Source organism: Lonchura striata, chromosome 1 (assembly GCF_046129695.1).
Source record: "Lonchura striata isolate bLonStr1 chromosome 1, bLonStr1.mat, whole genome shotgun sequence".
Classification (NCBI taxonomy): Eukaryota; Metazoa; Chordata; class Aves; order Passeriformes; family Estrildidae; genus Lonchura; species Lonchura striata.
The window spans coordinates 58,676,685-58,701,554 of NC_134603.1; the positions used below are offsets into that span (position 1 = coordinate 58,676,685).

The 24,870-nt window shown below is 41.6% G+C and overlaps 1 protein-coding gene across 3 annotated transcripts; it reads right to left on the bottom strand.

Annotated features, from left to right (window-relative positions):
- Positions 1-1,538: 1,538 nt before the first annotated feature.
- On the bottom strand, positions 1,539-23,172 carry PTGR3 (prostaglandin reductase 3). 3 transcript variants are annotated; one of them, XR_004147821.2, is made up of 4 exons: positions 23,148-23,172; positions 8,365-8,523; positions 3,450-3,554; positions 1,539-1,988 (listed from the first exon to the last, which is right to left on the bottom strand). XR_004147821.2 is itself a non-coding variant. In XM_021530860.3 (2 exons), exons 1-2 carry the CDS (start codon positions 21,974-21,976, stop codon positions 14,896-14,898), a joined length of 1,230 nt encoding a protein of 409 aa, XP_021386535.1. In that variant the 5' UTR covers positions 21,977-22,722; the 3' UTR covers positions 10,506-14,895. The 3 variants fall into 3 exon arrangements, 1 of the variants encoding a protein (XP_021386535.1); XR_002465488.2 differs by lacking the exon at positions 23,148-23,172 and adding an exon at positions 21,672-21,772; XM_021530860.3 differs by lacking the exons at positions 1,539-1,988; positions 3,450-3,554; positions 8,365-8,523; positions 23,148-23,172 and adding exons at positions 10,506-15,820; positions 21,672-22,722.
- Between the last annotated feature and the right edge of the window lie 1,698 nt (positions 23,173-24,870).

A 24,870-nucleotide genomic window follows, 5' to 3' on the forward strand; every position in this document is an offset into this window, starting at 1 on the left:
GGAAAGATTCAGCCTCTTGAAGGGTGCAGATTTCATTGTTATTGTTTGCCAGTGAAAGAACAACAATGCATAAGAAAACATGTATACTAAATAACGCTAATTGCATTATAAAGAGCACCAGGCATCCTATAAAAACTTGTTGCCTAAATGTGTCTGTAACAATTTGTCAGCAAATGATCTTCATGCAAAAGAGCCAAAGCAATTAGCTGGGGGCTGGCTGAGCTCTGCACTCCTTTCACATGCTGTGTAGTAAAACAGACCACCAAAAAAAAATCCTGTATATCTCAAAATGCTAGGTCAGTGGTTCAGCTGTTTCACTAGAGTATTTTCTGTGTTAATTTGCCACATTTTAGAAAGCATGTTACACATTTTTTTACCCTCTCTTTTTTCACTGCCCCTGCTATGGTTTGGCTACATGAGCCTAAGAGTAAATGCCCTGCAGATGAATTTGCATTGTCTGGAACTGAATCAACAAATAAGTTTCACCTGAACGTGGACATATTTATTCTCCAGGTTAAGGCTGATTTTTATTTATTTATATTTTCAAGCTTCTTTAACCAACAGGTAAGTAAAAAATTAATTATGACAATGGAAAAACATTGGCTTAACCCACCTGTTTCAGGTTTGTTTTTGTGATTTTAAGTTAGAACTTTCATTTACTGTAACCCATCTGATTTTGAAGAAGAGTAAATGGCAGGTATATGGTATTTTCCCTTTTAAGAGGTGTTGTAATTTTATACACTAGGATAACACCTGTGGATCAAGCTACTCTGAGCTTTGGGAGTATTGTGAAGATGTGACTACAGATTCACTTATACTTCTTTCCAAGAAAATGTATGTAAGTAATAGTGGCTGCTTTGTTTTTTTATAGGCTGGAACTGTGTTATTCATGGGATGTGGAGTATAACGTTGATTTTGTGTTTTGACTCTTCAATTCTTCTGTAAATGAAGAAAGAGGAGAAAGCAATTTGGCTCTTGCTGTTCACAGATGGGAAGATGTGGTCTTTGATGTTAATGCTAGAACTAGTAATCAAATGTTGGTTTCCTGGCTTTTAATGTGTGAATGAGTTGAAAGATGCTCTCGACTAGGCTAACAAGCCATGTGTAGTGGGTGAATGATACTTTGTGTAGCTCATTCTTGACACATTTATGATATAAAACAAATGTATGAAGGTCTTTTGACCCGTGAGCTAAGGCTGCCTATGTTGATAGAGACAAGGCAAGAGTATTTGGAGGTTTTGTAAAGTATCCACATGCACTGCTGTCTCCCTGCCTCTATCCTCATTTTGTTTAACTTTCTGTTTGTTATGTACTGTGCTTTCTGCTGGAATACTGTTAATATTCACTTCATGTGACCTTTGCTATTACACCTCCCCTGACTGGAAATCGCATGGTGAAATCTTTTTAGACCTATAGTGTCTATATTTAGGCTTGAGAAAGTACAGGACAGCGCTTATGGCCATGCAGCTGCACAAAACCTGCTTGTTTCCTCTTCATCAATGAATAGCACCAAGTGCTCAAGGAATTCAGCAGCCGTATTTTGCTTGGAAATATATGTGAAGGAGGATCCTCCTTCTTGTAATTTTATTTATCATTAACAGACATTTTAATTTCTTCCCAGTGGCAATTATACTGATATCACCACATCTAAATCAGAAATGACACTGTAGTGGTTATGTTATGTTGACTAGGCATCACCTAATTTTTAAGTGGCATTCTTGCCCCATCATTTTGATTGTATCCCTTTCTAATAAGTAATATAAGAAAAAATCTACATAATGGAAAACATATATATTAATATATTCCATGACAAACATGCTAACTTTACATATTAATCATGGTAAATAGAAGTCATGTTTTACATTTTTCCTCTTCAGTACACTGTTCTCTTGACAGCTTGCTTTCCCTCTGGTTCTATTCTTTCCTGGTGTACATTCCACAGCCTCTGGTCACCCTATTAATTGCAGAAGAAGGCAGGTCACATCCACCTGGTTAAAAGGGGAAAAAGGAAAAACAATGTTACTGGATAATATTGCTGCTCTCCTCACTGCACTCAGGTCTGCATGAAGGGACCCGAATATGTGCAGTAAACATACGTGTGTGATAATGAGATTGTTGGTGGAAAGTCATCTTGAAAAGACAAGGAGCAATTAAGCTTGCTTACTTATACAAGTTAGAATGACAAGATGCCAGTGCTGGTCCCGCTCATCCATATAATAGGGTTCTCCTTCCCTGCTTAGCTGTATTGGGAGAAGCATTTCCTGTCAAGCCTCTGCCATGACTCCACCATAAAAGCAATCGGCCTTCCTCCCTTTCATGCACCATTCATTCTCACACTTGCATCACTCTCCTGATTTCAACTGAGTGGCTGCTAGCAAGCACCTGTATTAGAATAATTTAAGAATTCAATGCAAAGCCTTCATATAACTGAGTATTTATTTGTATTGGTGTACTCTCTCATCCAATTTTAATTGAATACTTAAAGATGTCAGTGGGGAGATGTGCATGTTGTTCACAAATGCTTAATAATGCGATGTGTGGAGTCAACAAATAATGCACCTTTCTTTTGCTATCTTGAAGATTTAGATAGGATATCTTGGATGCTATTGACAAGGAGAGAAGTGTGGAACAATAGGAACACATGATAGTGTTAGATAACAATAGCTACCCTTATGCATCTTGAATTGAATGATGAAGCCATCAATTAGAGAAATAGCCCTCTGAGTATATATCATTGACAAGATGAATACCAGTACATTGCATTTCTGGATGGAGATCTCAGTGATCTGTAATTCAGAAAGGCAGTGAATAGTATATACAGTCAAACTAATTCTAATACTTTGAAAATCAGAAATCTTTTACCCATTTTTTTTTTTTTTGTTTTAGTGGTTTGGGTTTTTTTTTAGCTGCAAGACTTTTTCAGATACTGAAGGTATTTGTACTTTATATTAATAACTTAAACAGTGCTTTCTCAGTTAATAACTATTGAGATGCCATTCTTCTTCACAGTAAGAATATTAGTAGAAACTTTCAGGGCTTAAAGGAGCATGAGGAGCAGTTTTTCTACTTGCTTGTCTGGTCTCTTACACACAGGCATGGGAATCCATTCATACGCTGTGAACTCTGTTAGAGTCCCTCTCTATAATAAGGAGCAGACCTGGCATACACTTTATGGTATGGCCTTATTTTCAACCTAAATTCTCTCATGTTCTCTTTGGAATGTCTGATAGTTTCTACCCCTTCTGCACCTCCCAGATTTGGGTGGGGTTTTTTTTTTGTTTTGTTCTGTTATGCTTTGTTGTTGGGGTTTGTTTGGTTTTTTAAAATCATTAGTATTGGTTATAGCAGAAAAGCAGCAGAAAGTGTCAGAGACAGAAGCTGCATTAAAATAAATAAGGAATTCCCAGCTTTTACAGTTTCAGTTTATCACTTTCATTTCTTTTACTTACATTTCAAAGTGAGTAAATATTCCATGGTCAGGGCCAAAATTTATTCTTGGATATTTACCTATGTACCAAAATATACAGCAGCAGCATTAGACACTGAAAATGGCTCTGTAGGAGAATAAAGAAAAAAATGAGAAATTTCTGTAATTAACAGATTATTTGACTAACTATAAAATACAATTAAAGGAATTTAAAAAAGTATTCATGACCATTATCTGTATTATTATTATTATTGGCTGATTTTTTTTTTTTGTCGTGGACTGCTTTGTGTGAAATCAGCTTTATCATCTAAATGTTTAGGTCCTCTTCATGTTTGTTTTCTTGTATGCAGAAGGTCATTATATTAAAAAATGGATCCTACCAGGCATGCCAGTGATTGTTGCAGTGAAGAATTTCCAGAGCCTTAGGAGATAAAAAAAGTCACTACCTTTCCCAGAAGCATCTGAAAGGGTAATGAAGTTTAGTGGATCTCAAATGTATTGACAATATATGGCCTGATGAGGGTAAGAAAGAGCTCAGGTCTTTCAGGATAACAGCAGGTAAAAGAAATTGCTGTACCTTTCCCCCTTCTAAACCTAATCAAATGAAACCACCTACAGGCCAATATGCTTCTTGAGTGCACTTTGCCCTGGAAAAAGTGTTGTATTATCACCCAAAACATAAATAATGCAATAAAAGAAAATGGTTGATGTCTTCTTAATGAGCTATTCTTAAGGCACCCTTCACTCCTATCTCTTCATAGCCTGATGCAAAAAGCAGCATCCAATGGTTGAGAATGAATTTTGAGTGCTGCTAGGAAAGTGCAAATGAGAAAACCGGTGTAATTATACTGCTTACTGCATCTACAGGTCCATGTGGTTTGACCAGCTGTGTTAGGACACCCTGTAATTTGGAGGAATTCTCTGTGCAACTGGCACCATAAATGTACTGCTATCAAAAGGATGGTTAATAATCTAAAGTTGGCTGCTAACATTGCTGGAGCTGGTGTCTATAATTTCAGTGAGTGACCTGAATGACTCTGCAATGAAAGACTGAAATGTCACTCTCCTCCTTTACTTTGTTTGCCTTGAGCAAAGACTGCTCCAGATTGTGTACATTCACCAAGGTCCAAATGATGAAAGGGCAGTGCGTAAGTGTGGATTCAAGGCTCAGCTAAATCTCCCTGCTCTGGCAGAACAGTAGGGGAACACGAGGAAGAGGGCATGGTGAAAAATAGGATGAACTCTGGATCAGCTTCCACTGTGGCTAACTTTTCCCATCTCTGAGCAAGTAAAAGTGAGCCTGGCTGTAGGGACCTGGGTCTCCCTTGCTCTCTTAGCTGCCAGCCACAAGTAAATCAGACCTGATGCCTGTGGCTAAAGGCAAAGCAAATGGTTTCCATTACCCAGGTATTTATTTTGCACCTGCTGCTGTGACATCTGTGTAATAACAGTTACATATTACAAAAGGTAGTCTGACCTGCCATCAAGTATTTCATTGCTTTTCTTCATTGTGCTGAGTGAGCAAGCAAGCAGAGGATTCTATATTCTTAATGGAAGGTAGAACTGTAGAATCATTTAGGATGGAAAAGACCTTTAAGATCATCAAGGTGCCACAGACCATCCAGCTGAGACACCTGTGGAGTGGCAAGTGCAAAGACCTTTGCTGTCGGGAATCTTAAACCCTTGTTTCCGATGTGCCTCGTTGGTACAGCTCAGATGCAGTAAAGGAGTAAAATACTATCAGTAAATTTCAGAAAGTTCAGTATTTGCATTTCATTTGGAAACCTATGACATTTTGGCATATTTTCACTGGAAGGCCAGAGCAAAGCTGATTGAAGATCAGTGTCGGCATTAAAATATACAAGGTATGGAGAGCTGGTGCGCTTCAGAGCAAAGCCAGCCTGCCAGGCACAGAACCAGGGCAACCCTGGGACAGAGAATAGGACTGTTAGGGTTGGTGGTTTTTTTTAAATGCAGCATTAAATAAAGAGATTAAGTCACCCACAACACTCTGAAATGGTATCTTCTTGGAGTGATACAGGTTCTTAGAGCAAATATGTTTCTTTTCAGAGCTTTGTTCATATTGCCTGAGGTACAAATGTCAGGACTGGGGGCTGTTCAACCTTTCCACTTACAGTGTGGCAGATAGGAAAGCATAGGAACAGCACCGTTTTCTGTATTGTCTCTGGTACAGTACGGTTAATTTTCAAGGACCAAGAAACTTTTCCATCATTTGGATAAGCATGGATGTCAGTTGTACTCTGGCAAAATTATGATGAGCAGCTCCAAAAAAATCTAAGCCTGAGTGACCATTCCCCTCCAGCCATCCTGAAGGCACTATAAACATTTTGTTTACTGAAATTATTAAGAAGTACTGCTGCCATTTTATATATGACTGGTGAAGTTCTGACTTCATTTCTGGAAGCAACAAAATAATTGCTTTCACCTCCCCACCTTACATTGTCTGTAATTAGTTGGAAATGTGACATAATGCCAGGAAGATGGACGAAAATAATCTAGAAAGCAAGGACACTGGCATTAGTGCTCACTGCAGTATATTTGTGAAGCACTTCTGTTAGATTTAGGACTGTATCTGATTTACCTGGGAGGGAAAAAGACCTGAACTCATCTGAGGTGAAGCACAGACTTTGGCTTTCCTCTGGTCACCTGGACTATCAACATCCTTTTTTTGTCCCTGTAAGATATAACCCTGTCTCTACAGCATCTTTTATCTACAGCACACCACTCATCTTACAGGGTTCTACTTCATACCATGTGACCCAATGCTGAAATGTTTTGTATTGCTACAATTTCAAGTTCATGGAAAAGGATGAATATTTGGCTCTTTCCTCTTTACACTATGATGTGCATTTTTGTGACTGCTGAACATGCAGCTTTTCACAAGCAAAGAAGGAAGAAATGCCAAAGAAGTTGCCTCATCACTTTAACAGAATGAGAGACACTGCAAATTAAATCACACAAGAGGAAAAACAACAACTTGGTGGGTTGTTTTGGTTTATTTTCCCCCTTGTGTAGCTAGAAAAGATCTTGCACATTGTAAAGAAAAATTGTCTGTTTCTGTGGAAAATGTAAAATGTATATATTTGCCATAAATTTACTCAAATTTTGTTGCAGATCATATAGGCAAAACTCTGTGCTTTCTTAGGTTTACTTATATTACAAGAAAATTTGACCTACCCCCTCCTGAAGAGGGAGAGAAAAGCCTGAAACACTTCCAGCAGCCTACCTCTCTATTATTATTTTCACTCTTTTTTTTTTTTTTTTTTTTTTTTTGGTGTAGGGTGGGAAGCAGAGAGAAAGAGGGAGAAGGGAATGAAAAGTGCCTATCAAGTAAGTAAAGATTGTGATTTACAGGAGTGAGCAGAAAATCTGTTGGTTTTTTTGTTGTTATTTTTTTTTTTTAACTAGGATGGATAATAATCTGTCCCTCACAGTCCAATTAATTTAGAGAATCCAGGAACCTGAGGATTGTCTTTTTAGCAGTTCCTCCTCCACAGCAAGGTTTGCTTTGCCACTGCCCATTATCCCAGAGCTCTTGCAACATCACTGACTACAAACACTGTATTTCTGCATTGACTGAACTGAATTTCCCAAGACCTTGGGAGTTATCTGAAGGCCCTGGGAAATTTCACTACAATTTGAGGTTAGGCAGGTCTGTGCATTAAAACTGTTTTTTTCCAGCAGCATGAACACACACACACATACACAGAAACAAGAGTCAGGTTCTCCTCAGAGACTGTTTTTACACTGTTTCAAGAGCTTTATTCTTGTTCCTCATTTACATTCCCAGGAGAGGAAACTGACTCAATATCTCTCTTATTTGTAGGCACTTGTGATAGCAGATTGAGGTTTCCCAGCTCAGTAAGAAGTCAAATGATCCAGTAACTGACTCTGCATCTTGATTACTGAGGATACAGGAAAAATAATGTATTTTATCCACTTTCATCTGGCTACTCTTGACAACACTATGCAGGCAGGTAAGGTACCTTAGGTTGCTTGTATGCAGGGCTTATTTTGGAAGTAACACAATCCAAGGAGAGCCCCTCATTAGGGCTTCAATGAGGGATTACACACAGGTGTTAAAGGACAAATAAGCTAGGCTTTTTCAGCATTATTCTTGTTTAATGTTACAAAAGGGCCTTCAAAACTCTGGATGCAAATAATGCTTTCCAATAGGCTGCCAAGAATAGTCATGCCAATAATGCCATGCCAATGTGAATGAAGTTGGAGTGTTTTTCTTCGCAACTATCAGACATGCCACACAATGCATTTCTGTGGAGTTCTCTTTCTTGGGTGGTTGAAATCACTTGGCTGGCAGCCTCGTGCCTCCCAGCTCACCTGAGGCATGCTGTAATCAGCCAGAACCGTGCTGCATGTCATGTCTTACTGCTTCCAGAAAATATACAAATTTCCTTTCCTTCTATCCCTTTGTGAATGAGTCCCTTAGGGGTATGGTTTTAAGACAGCGCACAAGAAGCCTTTGCACAGATCCTTGTAACACATAATGAGATTTGTGTGCCTGCCTACTTTCTCTGAAAATGAACCCTAGAACAGCAGAAGTGACTTGGTCTGGCACTTGCTTGGTCCTTTTGACCTCCCTCTTGTGACAGAAGATAAAGGCTTCCCCCTCCTTCTCTTATAGAAAGCCTGGAGGGTAGGTTTTTATGATGTGCTGTCTTGTCTTGCAGTAAACAGAGACATTTCTTGAGGTTTTTAAAGTCACCAGCTCCAGTTCTGAAGAAAGATACAGTTGTTCAGCACTTTGTGGGATAAACTTGTCTTAGGAGTACAAGTGCAATGAGTCTGCATGTCCTATGACAGAAGGCTTGAACACAGAGTTTTTGCTTCAAAATGACATCAGAAAACACTGGAAATGCTGGAGAGGTAACTGCTTAAGACAAGTAGAAAAGTCTTACCTGCAAAATAGCTGCCAAGAGCTCATGCTCATTCCAAGCCTTTTTTTTGTTATTACTGCACCCTGCAGTATTCAGTGAAGTGGCTCAGTGAAAATTCACCTACAAAGACTCATGTAAGCTTCTTGTACACAGCCCATTTTTAATGTTTTTTTGTAAGGCCTACAAAAAAAGAGAGAAAGAACATGCTATAAACCACCACCAAAACATCTGAGCTGTTATGGATTGTGGGAAGGTTGCTTGCAGTCTGCCAGGATCCATGCTGAGTGCCTAGGGAGCTGAAAACTGCTCTTGTCCTGTGATAAGGGCTTTACATGAAGCAGGCTCTGCTGGAGGCACAGCAACTTACAACTTGTGTTGAACCAGCACTGCCAAAATGCCTCTTATAAGCAGCATCAACTGAAGTGATGTCAAAAATTCTCCTGCCCTATAACCTAAGTAAAGAATGTGAATTTAATGGGGAAATATACATTGAAAAGTATAGCTGAGATCAAGATACTGTGTGCCTAGGCCATGTACACAGAACTGTGTTGTCTCTCACTGAGAACCAGCAGGCTGTACCTCACAGTTTCTTGGGTTTTGCCTTGGGCCTGGACTAGATGTATTTCTGCACTAGTAAAACACAGCAAGTGCAGTAAGTGTTTACCCCCTTTGACATTACCATTTCATCTGGTCTAATAAGATCCAGCTTTTATTTCTGTGTGTAGCTGTGCCTGTGAGAGGCAGGAAGAACACACCAGCTGGGGAGGAAAAAGGAAAAAGAATAAAGAAAATATTCCCGGGTACCTACCCAAGGAGTTAATGCATTGGGGCATATGTGAAGGAGTTAAAACACTACGCAGGTACAGATCCTGTGGCAATTACAAATGTTATTGAAATAAAAACCAGAAACAGGAAGCCAAAAAACAGGTCCCTAAGGCAGGCATCTGTCTTAAATGATATCATTTGTCAAGTTTCCAGCATTTTGTGGTTGTGAACACAAAAAGAAGTTCTGTGTTACACTAAGGACATTACATACTCATTAGTCGGAATGTTCCTGAAGTACATAATACAGGATTTTCATTTAATAAGAAGCAGCTACTTGCAACTGCATTGCACATAAAATAAATTCTGGGCATGCTAATTGCAATTCAAGGATCTTCTACCTAATTTTTGACAGGTTTTTCTTGCCCTCCCCCCTTAGACTACACTGCAAAAATTGTAAGCAGATTCTATTACTAAAGTTTTAAAATCTTCAGAGAATATTTTTTACTTCTGAAATCTGAATTTATTCAGTCATGAATTATGAAGATTTTAATGCAGATATTAAAGAACAAAAGAAAAAAAAAAACAAGTTATCTACAGGAATATTGTAGCAAGAACTGGCATATTAAGGCAAAATACATACATGTACATATACATATACACATACACATGCATATACATGTGTGTCTCTTGGTACAATAACTCTCCAAGTCATTCCTCCCCATCTCAAAGAACAAACCTAGCTTTAATGAATTGGTTTAGTTCCTCTATCTGAACACTATTAGTGCATTAGTTTTAACTAATATATAAGCTACCCCCTCGCTGCCCTGCCAATGACCTTAAGCTTCACATGGTAGGAAAGCCACTTGCTGTAGAATAGAAAAGTAATTTATCCACCATGATTGTTCAGCCCTGGCCCCTCTGTAAAACAGCAACTGACAATTGTGCTGTGTTATGGATGGTACGTTTGTGGTGTGTACAATAGTGTGCAGAGCATCAAACTCACTTCCCTGAATACTGCAGGCAGGATTTGAAAAGTGATCATAGAGAGAAGCGACCACTTGCTGAGTGATGTCCCTCCATTTCCAAATCTTTTTTTTTTTTCCAAGTAGCTTCCCCCATTTTTTTCTCAAAAGAAACATCAGTGTTGTTTTCTCAGCTTAAGTAAGAGCAGTATGTAGTTTTCCATTCATAAAAGTATGTCATAATAATAATGAAAACAGGTTACATTGCTTTTATTTTACCTGGGATTCCCCTGCTTCTTTCCACATTTCAGCATTTAGCATATTCCCTCAAAACATAATAAATTTCTATTCTGTAGCTTAAGGGATCCATCAGTTAAAATGTTAGTCTTTCATCTTTATTACCCTCCCATTAAAATGAAAGAAACCGGGACACACTTCAGTTTAGAAGAAGCAATTTAGTTGGTAATGTCCTTACTACTCAAGTCTTTACAAAGAGAGAAAGTGCATTATTGCTTATATTTCACACATCTATCTGCATAAGAAGCAACTAAAGCTTTCAGACACATATGATATTAAATTTAATAATATTCTTTGATTAGATTATTTTATTACAACATTTTTCCATTACTAGTCATTTCCCGTACACATTTACATTCATAAAACCTGCAGGTTTTTCTTTGTTTGTATGTGTTTATATGTATTCATAAAGCAAGGAAAAGATTTTCTGGTTTGCTACAGCTGTTAGATTCAAAAAGAACAGATTAATAACTAGCCACCACGTAGGACTAGGTTTTCTTGTACACTGCACCAGTAACCCTTTGCTATAATGAGGACACAAAGAGGCTCACATCAGGCTGCTCCTCTTCTTCATAACTCAAAAGCGTCACAGTGGCAATAGCCTCTAGTGCTATTTGTCTTTAGTGCAGTTGTGACACTTCGGCATGATCCATAATTTGGCAGCTATTTACCGTGACATTTCCCTTCAGTGCAGCCATAACATTCAGTGAAGCCATTATTTGGTTCCATTTACCATATAAATTGTATTGTCGTGCATGCATGCTAGCAGCTACATTAGGTACCTGAAAATGAGTAAATCTTGTAAAATAGATACTAACAGCTATTCAGCAGAGAAATTTCTTTACTCCTCAGACAGAAGTAGGAATATATATAATATCTGCAAACATTACTACAAACTTTTCCTTGAGAGATTGCAATTATCTGTTTTTACATGACACAGCAGTTATTCATATCCACTTACTAAATATACACTTTATGTGCATATACATTACACACATTTGCACACATACGAACATACAGCAAACTATTGCTTGGTAGAAACCCAACTTGATTCAAAAAGGTATTAGGAGAATCCAGCATAGCAATTAAGTAGGAAGCATATCTGTAAAATGTGCTGAGGGTTGCAAGCCAGGAGAGAGCAAGTGAGTACGTGTGTGTCCGTGCGCGCGTGCGTATGCACACATGTGACAGACTCAGGAAACAAGCCAGCTCTTCATCTAGTTCTTTGTTGTTTTTCCATGGAAGCATATGTGTGTAGGGAAGGGAAATTTGGTTATTAGCCTCAGCAAACAATGCCAAATTCCTCTGTAGCAAATTCATTTAGAAAGGTAAAATTAGGATGTAGTGCTGGCAACCACATCTCAATGAGCTGCTATTATTAATAGTATTATTATTTAAATCCCTGCTCTCTACATATAGTATACTTCGTACTTCCAAGGCAAATGTATTATTATTTTTAATCATTTAAGTCCCCACTGTGCACACAGCTTTTAATACACCTTTTTTTGCAAGCATATTAAGTGTATTGTTATTAATCCCTTGCTGTGACTCTACAGTATTTCTTTTCCTTGTATGTTCAATGTCCTATCATCATTTAAACCTCTCAGTGTGCATGCCATATACATTTTCCTAGGCATCTAATATTTAAACATTATTTAAATCCATCATAGCTTACTTATTCAAAGGCAGCCCTGCTCCCACAAATGTAAGTTTGCAGAATGTACTTTTAAATAAAGAGAAGTTATTTTTTTTCCCCTTGCTGCAACCCAAAATTTATTACGAAACTCATCAAAAAGGCCTTATCTGCATGTTTAAGAAATACTTTTCACTCTCTCTCAATTGATAATGCTTTCTTTTAATAATTTGAAGCATATAAGTTGTATCTTTAAAAACAAAAACTACTTCTTCATTCCATATTCATGCCTGAGCTACCCCTTCAGCTTAACATAAACATTTGATGAAAAAGACAAGCCCAATCACCATAGCCTAATCTAAACATCAAAAGGGCTACGAAATTTGTACATGGGCTATCCAAGTTATGCATGTAATAAATGTAAACCTTTTATTAATGCTGTGATCAATATGAAAGGGCTAAATAACAATCTGAAGCCAAAGTTAAAATGAACAACATGTCATATCTGAATATACATGTGTGAACCTTCCAAAGGTCCCTCTCTTCTCCTCTTTTGATCAGTGAAGAAGCCTGGGGCAGTTGCATTATGCAATGTTCTATATGAAGTAACATATTAAAAAGAAAGTAGAATGTATGTCCAAACAGAATCCTGTAACAGGAAGAATTTTCTATGACAAAAACATATGGAATTTACTGCCTCAGAAACACCGAATCTATTGAACCGACAGTGATCAACATATCTGAAAATTGTGCCAGTTGGATGGTTTTTGCATTTGATTGTGGGAATTTAATTTGAAAAAATTGTTACTCATGCAACTCTTCTGTACATATCACAGATGTAACCAATTGGTTTGTTTTTAAATTTTTTTTTTTATTATTTTACCACAGTACATCCCATACAACCTTGGTTTTTTAAGATGCATTTAATTACCAAGGACTTCACTTTATCTCTGAACAAGGAAAGACATCACACATGCCTAGGAATAAAATGTTGAGAACATTGCATGCTCTGTATGGTACTTGAGTGTTGTCATCTTATAGCATTTAGCTGGAAGGCCAATATACCTTTCTAATTATGCAAAACACAAACACAACAAAATATTTGTATTATCAGAGATGAAAAAGGAAATATGTTTCTAACAGCAGATCTTACTTAAAACAAAAATCATGGTGGTTTGATGCTCACTTTGAGTAAGAGAGAAAAATGGTCACAAAAGACTCAATCCATTCTGCCTTTCCCCAAAATCACCAGTGCGACTAAACCCAGTGGTCAGGCATGGCCCAAGAAAGGGACAGTTCTACATTGTACATAATTCTCTATGATGCTAATTACATATGTACTAAAAATTTACATTATGAATGTACTATATCAAAATTTAAAATATTATTCTGTCAGCACTACTGAATAAAATCTATGTTTTCCTGTGCTACCATCAAAAATGTTGTATACAGTCTGTCCTGAATAATGCCCTAAAATTAAGTTTACCCTGGATTTTTTCCTTCAAGTCCTAGGCATTATCAGTCTATCATTATGTTTATTATGAAGCATATGATCTTAGGAAATTTCCATCTCTTCAACAGCATACAAATGAATGTCATTTTAAAAGATGTGGCAAAATTGGCCTTTATGATCTTAAAAGTTTTCTATGGAAAAAAATATGTAGAGCAAGCAGTGTCAAGTATTTTATTGTTCTGGAAAATATTATGCTTCTAGCTGGAATTCCCCCGGTATGTACCATTAATAATATTCACTAGGTGAGGAAGAATTTTTGAAACTTTACAAAACCCATTAACTGCACCCGCTATAAAATGTATGGCTGAGCATCAGTACGTGTACCAGGTATTGTGACTATAGATTTAAAATGGTCCTGCTGTTTGTAAGTGGGCTCCTGCAGAAGCAGTATTTGGTAAAAGTAGAAGCACCGGCCTGATTATGGGAAGTCCCTTCAAGAATGATCAGTCAAATAACTCTGAAAAACACAATATCTGAAAAAGAGCTAGTCAGCAAGAAACATATAATTATGAATAAATGCCACAAATATTTAAATAGCTTTTAAAACTTTATTTAATCTTCAAAAAATATACAGGGTGTGAACACACATGAACATGGCTCAAAATCCCATTCTAATAATCTTTAAATACTGACTAAAGGGGAGACTGGACAATAAACAGTAAGAGTGGAAAATGAAAAGGCAACAAAATGAGACTATATTGCAACTTGTAGTTAAAGATTTAAAAGAAAATTGTGTAGTTGTTTATAGTTATGGAAGACATAATTAAAAAAAAAATCAAGTTGCTTAATATTACTGACATGTCAGAATTGGAGGATAGATTTCCCTGTGTAACCAGTCAAGGAATATTACTATGATTCATGATGCAACTGAATTATGATTATCATGTTTGTGACAGAAAATCAAGAGCATTTTTTTCCCAGGAACTTCAAAAGATTAATAGAGCAACCGAAAGATACAACTCTTTACTTATTCTTGTTCTAACAATTTTATTTTTAAATCAGGGAATCAAAATTGCTGAAAGATTTTTTTTTCTGAGCTGAACTACAGATGGAGTCTTATCAAATCAGGCTGACAGACTAAATCTGCCTGTGCATCAAGACATTCTGTCATGAACAATGTTCTTGTCTCATGCTAACCTAAGTGACAGTATCAAACACAGGCCCATTATGCCCCCGCTACAGCCACTGATTTAGACAATTTTAAGAAAATAAAAACAAACAAATGAACCCCCCCCAACAAACTCATCCCTTTTTATTAACACTTTAATGCTGCTTTTTAATATAATATCCATTACTAAGCTTAAAAAAAGAAATTGTTTCTAGTAAATCTGAGGCATAAAGTGCCCATTTTCTCTCTTCTGATTTATATCATTGTTCTGTTTTTACAGCTTACTGTTGACAGAGTGAGGTAATTCAACTACAATTTTACCAATGTTTTTTCCCATGTACATGTAATCTACAGCACGGAATACAGACTCCAAGCCAGTGAACTTGCCCTCAGGAGACATGTCTCCAAAGTCCACCTCACAAACCAGGTCTCCTCTTTCATACATCTTGAGCAAATGCTGCAGAGCCATTTTGTAGTCAGAAAGGTAATGGTTCAAGAAGAAACCCTGGACACTAGCAGACTTCTTCAATAGTTTTGCTGGCAATAACTCTGCTTTAATAGGCTGGAAGCCAGTGGGGTTTTGGTAGCCAGTGATAAACCCAATAACTATCAGGCGCCCTTTGATAGCCAAGGCATTGAGAGCCAAGTCAAACATCTTTCCTCCAACAGATTCATACACCACATCCACACCTTCTGGGTAGTCCTTCCTAAGCACAGATTCGACATTTTCAGTTTTATAGTTGATGGTACGGTCACAGCCAATGGATTTCAGAAAGCCACCCTTTTCATCACTGGAGCAGGTTCCAATTACATGGCATTTTGCCTTTTTTGCAAGCTGCACAGCGAACTGGCCTGTTCCTCCAGCTGCTGCTGTCACCAGAACCTTCTTGCCTTCAGACAGGTCTCCCAGCTCTTTCAAACTGAGGTATGCAGTTGCGCCACTTACCATTAAAGTGAGAAACTCGGGTTTCACCGAGGGTAGAGGGACTGCTTGTCTGGCTGGCACAACTGTGTATTCAGCAAAGGAACCTGCTTTCACGTAGGCCACAGCTTGACCCACCGTGTAATCTGCACTAGCACTGAGTCCTAATGCTACCACTTCACCGACACCTTCAAAGCCTATATCAAAGGGGGGTTTAACTGAGGCGTCATATCGACCAGCTGAGTAGTTTATATCAGATGCATTGATGCCGACAAATCTAGAAGAAAACAAAAATGTTTTAACGAGATTTACTCCTTACCAAGTTTTCATTGTATGAGAAACCTTATATTTAAATTTGTGGGATAAGTACAAGATTTGTTCTGATTATATGTATATTTGAATAACGAGTACACTCCAAAGATTACTTTAATCAGATTTTCATAGTTTCCATTCTGTTATTCTAGAATTACAGACAAATTTTCTAAACAAAAAGAAACAAGAAGTTGTAAAAAGTAAAACCCAAAACAAAACAAAACAAAATCCCTTATATTTTCCTTACGTCCACTTGACTAAGCTAAAGAAGCTGAAAACAAATCTGTAAAAGATTAAAGCATGAAAATTAACTGACCGCTTCATACAAGATTTGAAAACACAGAAGAATGAAACATGCAGAGCAGTAAATATGTGGATTCTGGCAACAAATTTATATTTTTGAATATAATAATACTGTTAATGACTAATGATCATATTAACTATCGATGTCATTTGCAAGGTCATGTTACTGTAGGCAAGTACTTTTTAATTGATGGAGTCACTACAGCAAATTTGCCTTTTGATGTAGCTAATGTCAACGTTAAAATATTTTTCTTTATATAAATTACTTGCAACACATCAAAACAACCTTGCACAGAAGGAGTAAAATTGCAAAACTGAATATCAAGTCCTACTGACCTCTAACAGGTGAAAATAGATGGCAATTTTTTTATTTTTTTTTTTAGAGAAAGATAAAGACATTCTCACAACTTGATTAAGCGCTATGAGATAATTCCTAAAACAAAGTTATGATCTAGCTCAAATGCAAAGATTTTTTTTTTTTAAGTAACTATCTTTACACAGGCAAGAGAGGAGAGACTGGGGAAGGTTCTGATAACTGAAAAATGTAAAAAAGAAACACATGAAACAGCAAATGCCAGGACTGTTACTATGTATGGATGTGACAACCTAAAAGGTGTACTTGACACCACGTAAAAGCTGCAGAAGTAGGCAAACAGTGTTTGTTTCATTGTTGCAGTTAGCAACAAGCTCAGAACGTATATGTGTGTAGTTTTAAATTGCTTGCACGCAGAGTGAAGAGAACTAAAACCGCTTTACTCCTTTTGATATTCTTCATTTTTTACAGCATGGGGAGCTTCAAACTTTCACCAATGTTATGTTTAAAAAGACACATAAGCTTAAACATATCCATACATAAAATAGGTAAAAGAACCTCTCCGTTATCCTGCCTTTAACTCGCCGCTCCTCCGCAGCAAAAAATGCCTACTTCTTGTCCGCAGATACAAAAAAATCTCCTATTATCCCGTCTGCGGTGACTCCCGTACAGGAGTGCTAAAAGATGTATAAAAATTGGTAACGGAGTTGCAGCTTCCGAGGCAGACCGTGTCCCTCGGGCACCAGGCGAGACGTGCCGGCGCTGCACCAGCCTCCTCCCGCCCTTACACCCCAACTTCTGCGGAGGGGAGCGGAGGGTGAGAGCCCGGTGGGGCTCGGTGCTTGCCCCGTCACCGGCCTCACGGCTTGGCCCAGCCGGGGCTCTCGGTAGCCGCGAGGGCAGCCCGGGGCGCCCGCTGTGTCCCCGGCCCCAGCCCGCAAGGGAGGTCCCGGCTCCCGGCTGGGCTCAGCCTCTCTCCTCACGCTCCCGGCGCGCGTCTGCTTTGGCAGGATGCGGAGCAGCCGTGCCCGCGGCTGGGCAGCGCACCCCGACACGGGCAGGCAGCGCAGCGACAGGAGAACAAGCCCCCCCTGCTTTTAAGACCTTCCCCTTCTCGGCGCTGCACGGCGGCGGCCGGAGCACAAAGGCAGGTAGAACAACAAACACTCTGAGGACAAAAACTTTGCGCGCGGGGAAGGGGCAAGTCGTGCGGGGGGCCAGGCGGCTGCCGAGCAGGGCTCCAGCACACGCACCGCTGCTTTTGTTCTGCAGCTGGAGAGGATGCGAACCCTTCCCCGCCCGGGGCGCACGGCAACTTGTGCGTGCGGCTGCGGGGCCGCGGCGCAACTTGGCGCTGCCCGGCCGCTCCCCGCCGCGCCGGGCAGGGGATGCGGGCTCTCCGCGGGGCTGGCGCCCGGCCGCCCCCGCACACTCATCCGTGCATACCCACACAGACACGCGTGTTCAACACCCGCTCCCTCCCCGTCTCTGCGGGGCGGCTGTGCCACGGGAAATGATCCTCCCAGGGCTTCTGGGTTCATCATTATTAATCAGCGCAGCCTACCTTCTATCGCTCCCCCCCTGTTTTTTTTTTTTTTTTTTTAAACCCCCGTTTTATTGTGTGCAAACTCTTAACTCCTGGTCGCATTGTACTGGATTTTTCTCTCCCCCCCCCCCCCCCCCCTCCCTTTATTTATTATTTTTTTTAACAAGATTGTTTAGTCTTAGCTTCCTTGCACATTAAAACGATCACACACACCGTCTGGATTAAAACATAGTGTCTAATTTGCCTTGTCATTCCAGCTAACAGAAGCGGGGTGGTAGGATGTGCGTGCCGTTTCACAGATTATTTTGCTTTTAAAAGTAGAATAAAGTACGAATTACAAGTTGAAGATCAGTTTACTAACTTCTGAGACTGAGGAAAGTAGAGAGCAGAAGAAGAAACAAGTAGAGAGAGTAGAAGAAACAATTACTTGGGGTACTAGTGGGTTTTAAGACACCTTCCAGATCTTTTATGTTGCTTTCATTCACTTTCTTACTTTAAATCTGTCCTTTAATTTAGAAGTTTCTAGTTGAGTTTTGCCCCTTACATTTCAAGATGGCAACCTGAGGCAGGGTGTGAAAAAAGCCTGAGACTGGGTTTTCTCAAAATAATTATGCACATTGAGTCACCCATTTTATTTATACGCAACAGTGTTGAAACCCCTCATACTGTTTATTATAGAAAACAGGAGGACACTGCCGAGGGGAAGAAATGCTGTTTTGTGTACCACAACAAAGAGTGAGACAACGAAAACCAGCATTACAGCCTTAAACACAGACAAAACAAAGTCATCTAAAGCAGCACCACGCAAGAAAAACATTATTTAGACCAAACACCCAGCAGGAATAGCCCTCCATTTTTCCCCATTGTGATCCCTTTAGTCCCCTGGTTCAAAAAAAGAAACTTTCTCAACCTCTCTTACTCCCTTTTCTATAAACTTTGTTCCCATCTTCCAGCCCAAAAGTAAATTCTTACAGGTATTCTGACAATGAAATGTGTCACTTCATCAAGAAAATCTCGAAAATCCCCCAACTTTAAGAAGGACCAAACTTTCACAGCCTTGGGCCCTTCTCCTGCAATGAAATGGAAAACCCTTGCTTCCACACCCACCCCTCTTTGCCCCCCAGAAAACAGAACAAACGGACATACGAAACTTAAATGGCTTCACTAAGGATTTATCACCTTTTCCCTTCCCCTTTCTGTCCTACACAGAATCAAAGTAAAACAAATACCTTAAATTAATTTCTAGTTTTGAAGTATTTTTGGGTAAAAGATGGGTTATTTTTTTCTGTATAAAAAAGTAGAAATAAGAGTTGCTGACCTAGCTCTCTAAAACAGAAGTTTCCCCTAACTGCATCTCATTTTAAAATATCTATCCACACACAGATTTTAATTTCCTATTCCCATAAATCCCAAACCACATTTTATTGTGGTGAATGACGATTGTTTTGCATGAAAAGCTCAAAGCAATTAATACTATTCATGGGCATGACTGGGACTAAAATGAACAAATCTGTAAATGCCCTCTTGGAACCCCAGTCTTTCATTGTTTTGTTTTTAATTGTATGCTTCTACCTATTAGAAAATGTATAATTGTATTTGAGCTTGGTTGTTTGTTTTCTTTTAAAAACTAAATAATCAGAGACTTATCGTTTTGGGATGGGATAGTCCTTCCCAAGAGTGACAGAAAAAGGGAAAACATTCAGAACTTGCTTCATGCTGCAGCTTGTGCACAGCGAATGTTTTACAGTAATGTAATTCTGTGTCTTCTGTGACATTCTTCAGAAAAAAAAAAAAAACAGTAAAGAGAGAAGAAACGCTACAAGTAATACAAAATGTATGAACTCTACATCTAGACTTCATCACTCACCTCTTCCTCCCCTTCATCCCCACACATGCCTGTATACCAGTAGAGGAATATGTGTGTTAAATCCCAGCAACTGCCTGCCTGAATCTGTGGACCAGCTCCCGCCTTTAGTATGGTACGAGCCCTTTTACCATGATTGTGCATGTCCCACAAGCACCCAGGGAGCCCACTCAGCAAAAGGAGGGAGAAGAGGAAGAAGGGAAGAGTTACACTGGAAGCTGTTAAAAAAAAAGGAATAAATTCTAGAAATGTACAGGAGGGCAGGCGGGGGAGTGGGATGAGAAAGACTGCAAGTGCATGTGTGGGAGGGAGGGGAGTTTAGAAACAAGGATGTCCCTCTGCCTTGTATTACCCAAATAAGAGTACTTGCTACTTGTATCTCAAGTCTTTGGACCTCTTCCACAGGAAGGAATTTAACTCCAGCCGATACTGTTGCACGCCAGTACTGTTTCAGTTATTAGTGGTGCAGTAACACAGTGTCTTAGAGTTCTGAGGTTTGGAGGGAATTTTGGTCTCAGAAATCCTAGTGGGAGATGTCAGCATCGAATTAAAGTGCCACAGCAGCTTTCTCGTCAGCTCCTGGAAGAAACACTGCTCTTTCTCCTAATCCCTTCTTCACCCTGTATTTTTGTGTTACATATGGACACATACATGTCACACATACGCACACAGTCACACACTGCCTTAGTGAACCGCGCAGCATTGTTCTCAAGCCAACTTAGTGCTGCTTAACATCTTTAGGCTCCCACAGCGAACACGGCAAACTATGTGTTACTACGATTTCCTTGCTTGACAAGAACCTGAGAACACTGCTCTCTCCCGTGCCAGCCACGCAGTCTGCTCCAAAGTCCCCGGAGTTTCGGCTTCCCTTCGTGGGCAGAGAAACCTCTGAACTTCAAAAGATTTAGTTTTAGCGCAAGGAAGGACGGCGTCTAGGAAGGAGCCACCGAGGACAAACAGGCTTTATGGAGACAGTGGGGGGAGGCACGTTTTCTCCTCGGAGTCTTCATTTCATGGCGAGCTGGTCACCGCGCCGGACGTGGGATTTACGGTGTATTATGCTAAGCAAAATGTCACCTCCTCACTCTTCGCCCGACCCGGCTGCTCTCTAAAAGCCACCAATAACTGCGGGCCCGCGTCCTGCGAGGGAGGCCGAGGGCCGCCCTGCCCCTCCGCGCTCGGCGCGCAGGGCTGGGGGTGGTGCCGGGGCCGCCCGGCCGCGGCCTGCCGGCGAGTCACGGCTGCGCGGGGCGAGCCCGCAGCGCGGCGCGGGCAGCGGGGCCGCGCCGAGGCAGCGGCCGGGCCGCCCGCACACCGATGCCGGGGCGCCGCGCGGGGACACGCTCATGCCCCGGGCAGGGCGTGCGTGTAACCAGCCCGGGCAGGCCCCAGGGAGGGGCCCTGCGAGCGCTCCCCTCCGTCCCACTCCCTCCTCGGCACTCACCGACATAACACTCGCCTCTTCCCCGCCCCCCCTTTGGCACAGAGGCCCTGGGGAGTTTCTCTTCCTTCGGGCAGGCGCACGCCGGGAGCGGCGCGCACACACAGACAAACCCACGCAGCCCCGCCACACGAGGAGGAAGTGTCACCCCCACACACGTGGATGGGGTGACAGAGCTGTAGCACCAGCCGTTCAAAACAACAACAATAAAATGAAATTAACAGTCGCCAGATGGCGGCTGGCACAACTTTGGAGCCGGCCTCCGAAGTGAGGGCGCATGTGGGAGAGAGCAGGCCACAAGGCGCCAGGAGTCGGCGGGCCGGGGCGCGGGGGGGCGGCCGGGGCTCACCTGTTCCTGACCAGGAGGTCTCCGTCTCCCGGGAGTGGCACGGGCGAGTCCTGCTGCAGGGTGACCGCTTCCCTGAAGTTTTGGCTCAGCTTAGTCACCACCAGCTTCTTCATGGAGCTGGGGATGGACGAGCCCTGGAAATCCAAAAAGTGACGGGAGTAGGACATGTCCAGGACGGGCCGTGACCAGCTGCCACCGAAGCAGGACCAGGCAGGAGCCGCCGCGGCACAGGACGGCTGCCGCCGCCACCACCACCGCGCTGCCCGGGAGCTCAGCGAAGCGCCGCTTTTCGCGCTAAAACTCATGCCCTGCCTCGGGTCTCCTCTCCCGCCCCGCTCGGCAGAGCTCCGACTCGGGATTCTCCAGGCAGCTCGCAGGACGCGCCGGCAGGAGAAACTCCCCGCTCGCAGCTATGTGTGTACGTAAACAGAGCCCCCGTGCAGCAGGCTCTCCCTCCCCTCCCAGCCGGCCCCTCCGCCGCACGGAGACGCCGCCGGAGGAGCAGCGCCAAGACGGTCCCCCTGCAGCAGCCGCTCGTCTTCTGCCGCCCAAGGGCACTACCGAGGGGCGAGGCCGGCCCGCTCCTGCGGCCGTCCGTCCCACTAGCGCCTGCCCCTGCCTGCCTGCGCTGCCTTGCCAGCGAGGCAGGTGTGCGGCGGGCCGGAGTATCTCCTAAAGGAGATGGTGGTGGTGGTGGCTTTTAGTTTGCACCCTGGCTCTGACTAAGGGGTTTAAAAACAGGGGAGGGAGAGAGGGGGGGCAGACAGACGGACAGAGAGAAACGCCTCGGATTAACCCCCCCCCCCCCCCCGCCCCGTTCTTTCGTTTACAAAAAGAGGGTATATCCCGACCCCCCAAAAAAGGGAGGAATGGAGAAAAAAAAAAAAGAGAGAAGAAAGCACGGTAAATTATCGGCCGGGAAAGGTTAGAGAGAAGTGGGGAGAAGTTGCAGCTAATCTCCTAATGTTGTTATTAGCCGCCGCCGAGGAGCCGCTGCCCGCGGGCGGACGCTCCGCCCCTTCCGTGCGAAACGTTTCACTTCCTCGCAAGGTGCTACGAATCAACCCCGAGACGGCGGCGGCGGCTCCGCGCCTGCCGCAGGAGGGGATTTAAACGGGCGAAGCTCTTCCCGCCGTCGCCGTCCTGCCGAGAGGGGAAGGGTAACAGGCTGCTGTCAGTTTGCTTGGGTAGCAGGGGTGATCCCTGATACGGCCAGAAAATCTTGCTGTCCCCTCTCGCTTCTTTCTTTCTTCTTAAAAAAAAAAAAAAAAAAAAAAAATTAATTTAGTCATTTTTCGCTCTAGGTTACGTTTGGGTGAGGGAACCTGCTCAGGGAATCAACTGGGTCAAGGAACCGAAGTCAATGTTATGATAGAGCTGCCAATCCCAACTTGGTACAACTGCGTAGAGAAAAGCAATATAATAGAGATGTTGCATTGATGTCGCATATAGTTCCCAGAATTAACTCCATCTTACCAGTCTAAACAGCTCAATGCTTAATTGTGCGGTAATAAGAAGAAGGAAAATTCCCTTCTGCCCGAAAAAGAACAAAACTGCAGTTCCAAGTGCTTTCCTTTAGGAATCAGCTGGGTAGTTTTTATTTGCTTTCTTGACTTAAAAAAAAAAAAAGGGAAGAACCCTTCTGTTCTCGCAGCTAACATTATATAAATCCCCAGACACATACTGTGCAAAATGTATTAGCAGTATGTTTCATATGCTGCAGTTCTCGCTCTGCAATCTGTTGGTATTTTAAAGTAAGGATGAACTGTAATCTCCCATAAATCATTTTTAATTCAATGCTGGGTAGACGTGTGCCACGGCGAAGTATCATCTCCTGCCTGCCTCTTTTTTTTTCTTTCTCTTTTTAAGTTTGCTGGAAGAAGACCTTTGCTGAAGTTAAATCAGCACATGCGTCTTGCGCAGCACTTCAGCAAGTGGATTATAATAACAACCCCCTCAACGCGTGTCTCACATGAGGAATCTTTTATGCCGTGCTGTATTAAGACTTTTTTTTTGTCATATTGTTTAGCTCTGGGAAAGGGAAAAAAATGAAAACAAAGCAATTAAAAAGATTGACAGGTATGGGTTTGTGTGAGACCTATTTGTAATTGTCAGGGTGACGTGGGCAAGAGGAGGAGGAGTAACAAACTGAAGCAGGAAAAGCAGCTCGATGTGTCTGTCTATCAGTTGAGACTGTCTGAGAGCCCTGGGATCCGAATGTGTGTTATATTTCAGTGAAAAGAGAAGAGAGGGAGAGTGGATCTCTTTCTCTCCCAGGAGTTTAGGGGGGGGGACAGTTCACGTTAATCTGTCCCACTCAGTGAATGTCTTTTCTTCCTCCCCCCCTCCCTCTCTGCACACACTCTCCGGGGTTTTTCTTGGTTTTGGCAAATTTTTTGTGTGTGTGTGTTGTTTTTTGTTTTTTGGTTTTTTTCTTCTTCTGTTGCAGATCGAGATCAGCAAAAAAAAAATCCATGATAAAAAATGTGTTTGCATTATATTTAGTAGCAGAAGAAGCTTCGATTTGTGGAAGAGAAAAAAAAGGGAGAGCAAGAGAGAAAAGTAGTCCTCTCCGGTGGTGACACTGTTTGATCTGTGACTGTTTGGAAGGTGGAGGAGTGACTGACATTTCCCATCCGGTGTATATGTATGTATGGGGGCTTTACTCCTTTTTATGATTTGCTTCCTTGCTCTTAGACTAAGTGCTGGGAGGAGAAGGAGAGACTGGATCGACCTCGTTTTTTGCACAATGAACAAACTATTACCAACGCAATAAAAAAACAAACAAACAAAAAACCCCCCAACAACAACAGCAACAACAACACACAAATCCACGAGCTTGAAACAAGCCAGCGAGCGAGCGAGAAAGTTGCGCTTTGAGACTCTTTGATCTCGGAGAAAGCCTGAGAGGGGGGGAGTGACTGAATTTACCGTCTCATCGCCGCCGCTTGCTCGGCTCTCCACCGCGAAGAAGGAGAAGAAGACGAAGAAGTGATTAAGGAAAGGAGGGGGAGAAGGGGAGAGAGAAAAAGGAGGAGAAAAAAAAAAAAAAAGGAACGAAAGAAAGATAATGGATTTGGGCTACAGATTGAACTGATCAAATCTTATTTATTTTGCACATCTCCACTGGCATCTTCCCTGCTGCTGCTGCTGCCGAGAGGACTGAAGAGCTTTGTCTTATAAGGAACTTAAAAGAGAG

Bases quoted from the DNA above. Each gene is read 5' to 3' on its own strand.
- PTGR3 (XM_021530860.3), bottom strand. From the start codon at position 21,976: ATGAGTTTTAGCGCGAAAAGCGGCGCTTCGCTGAGCTCCCGGGCAGCG. The intron at 15,821-21,671 runs GTGAGCCCCGGC...GTTTTCTTCTAG, and splicing joins GACCTCCTGGTCAGGAACAG to ATTTGTCGGCATCAATGCAT.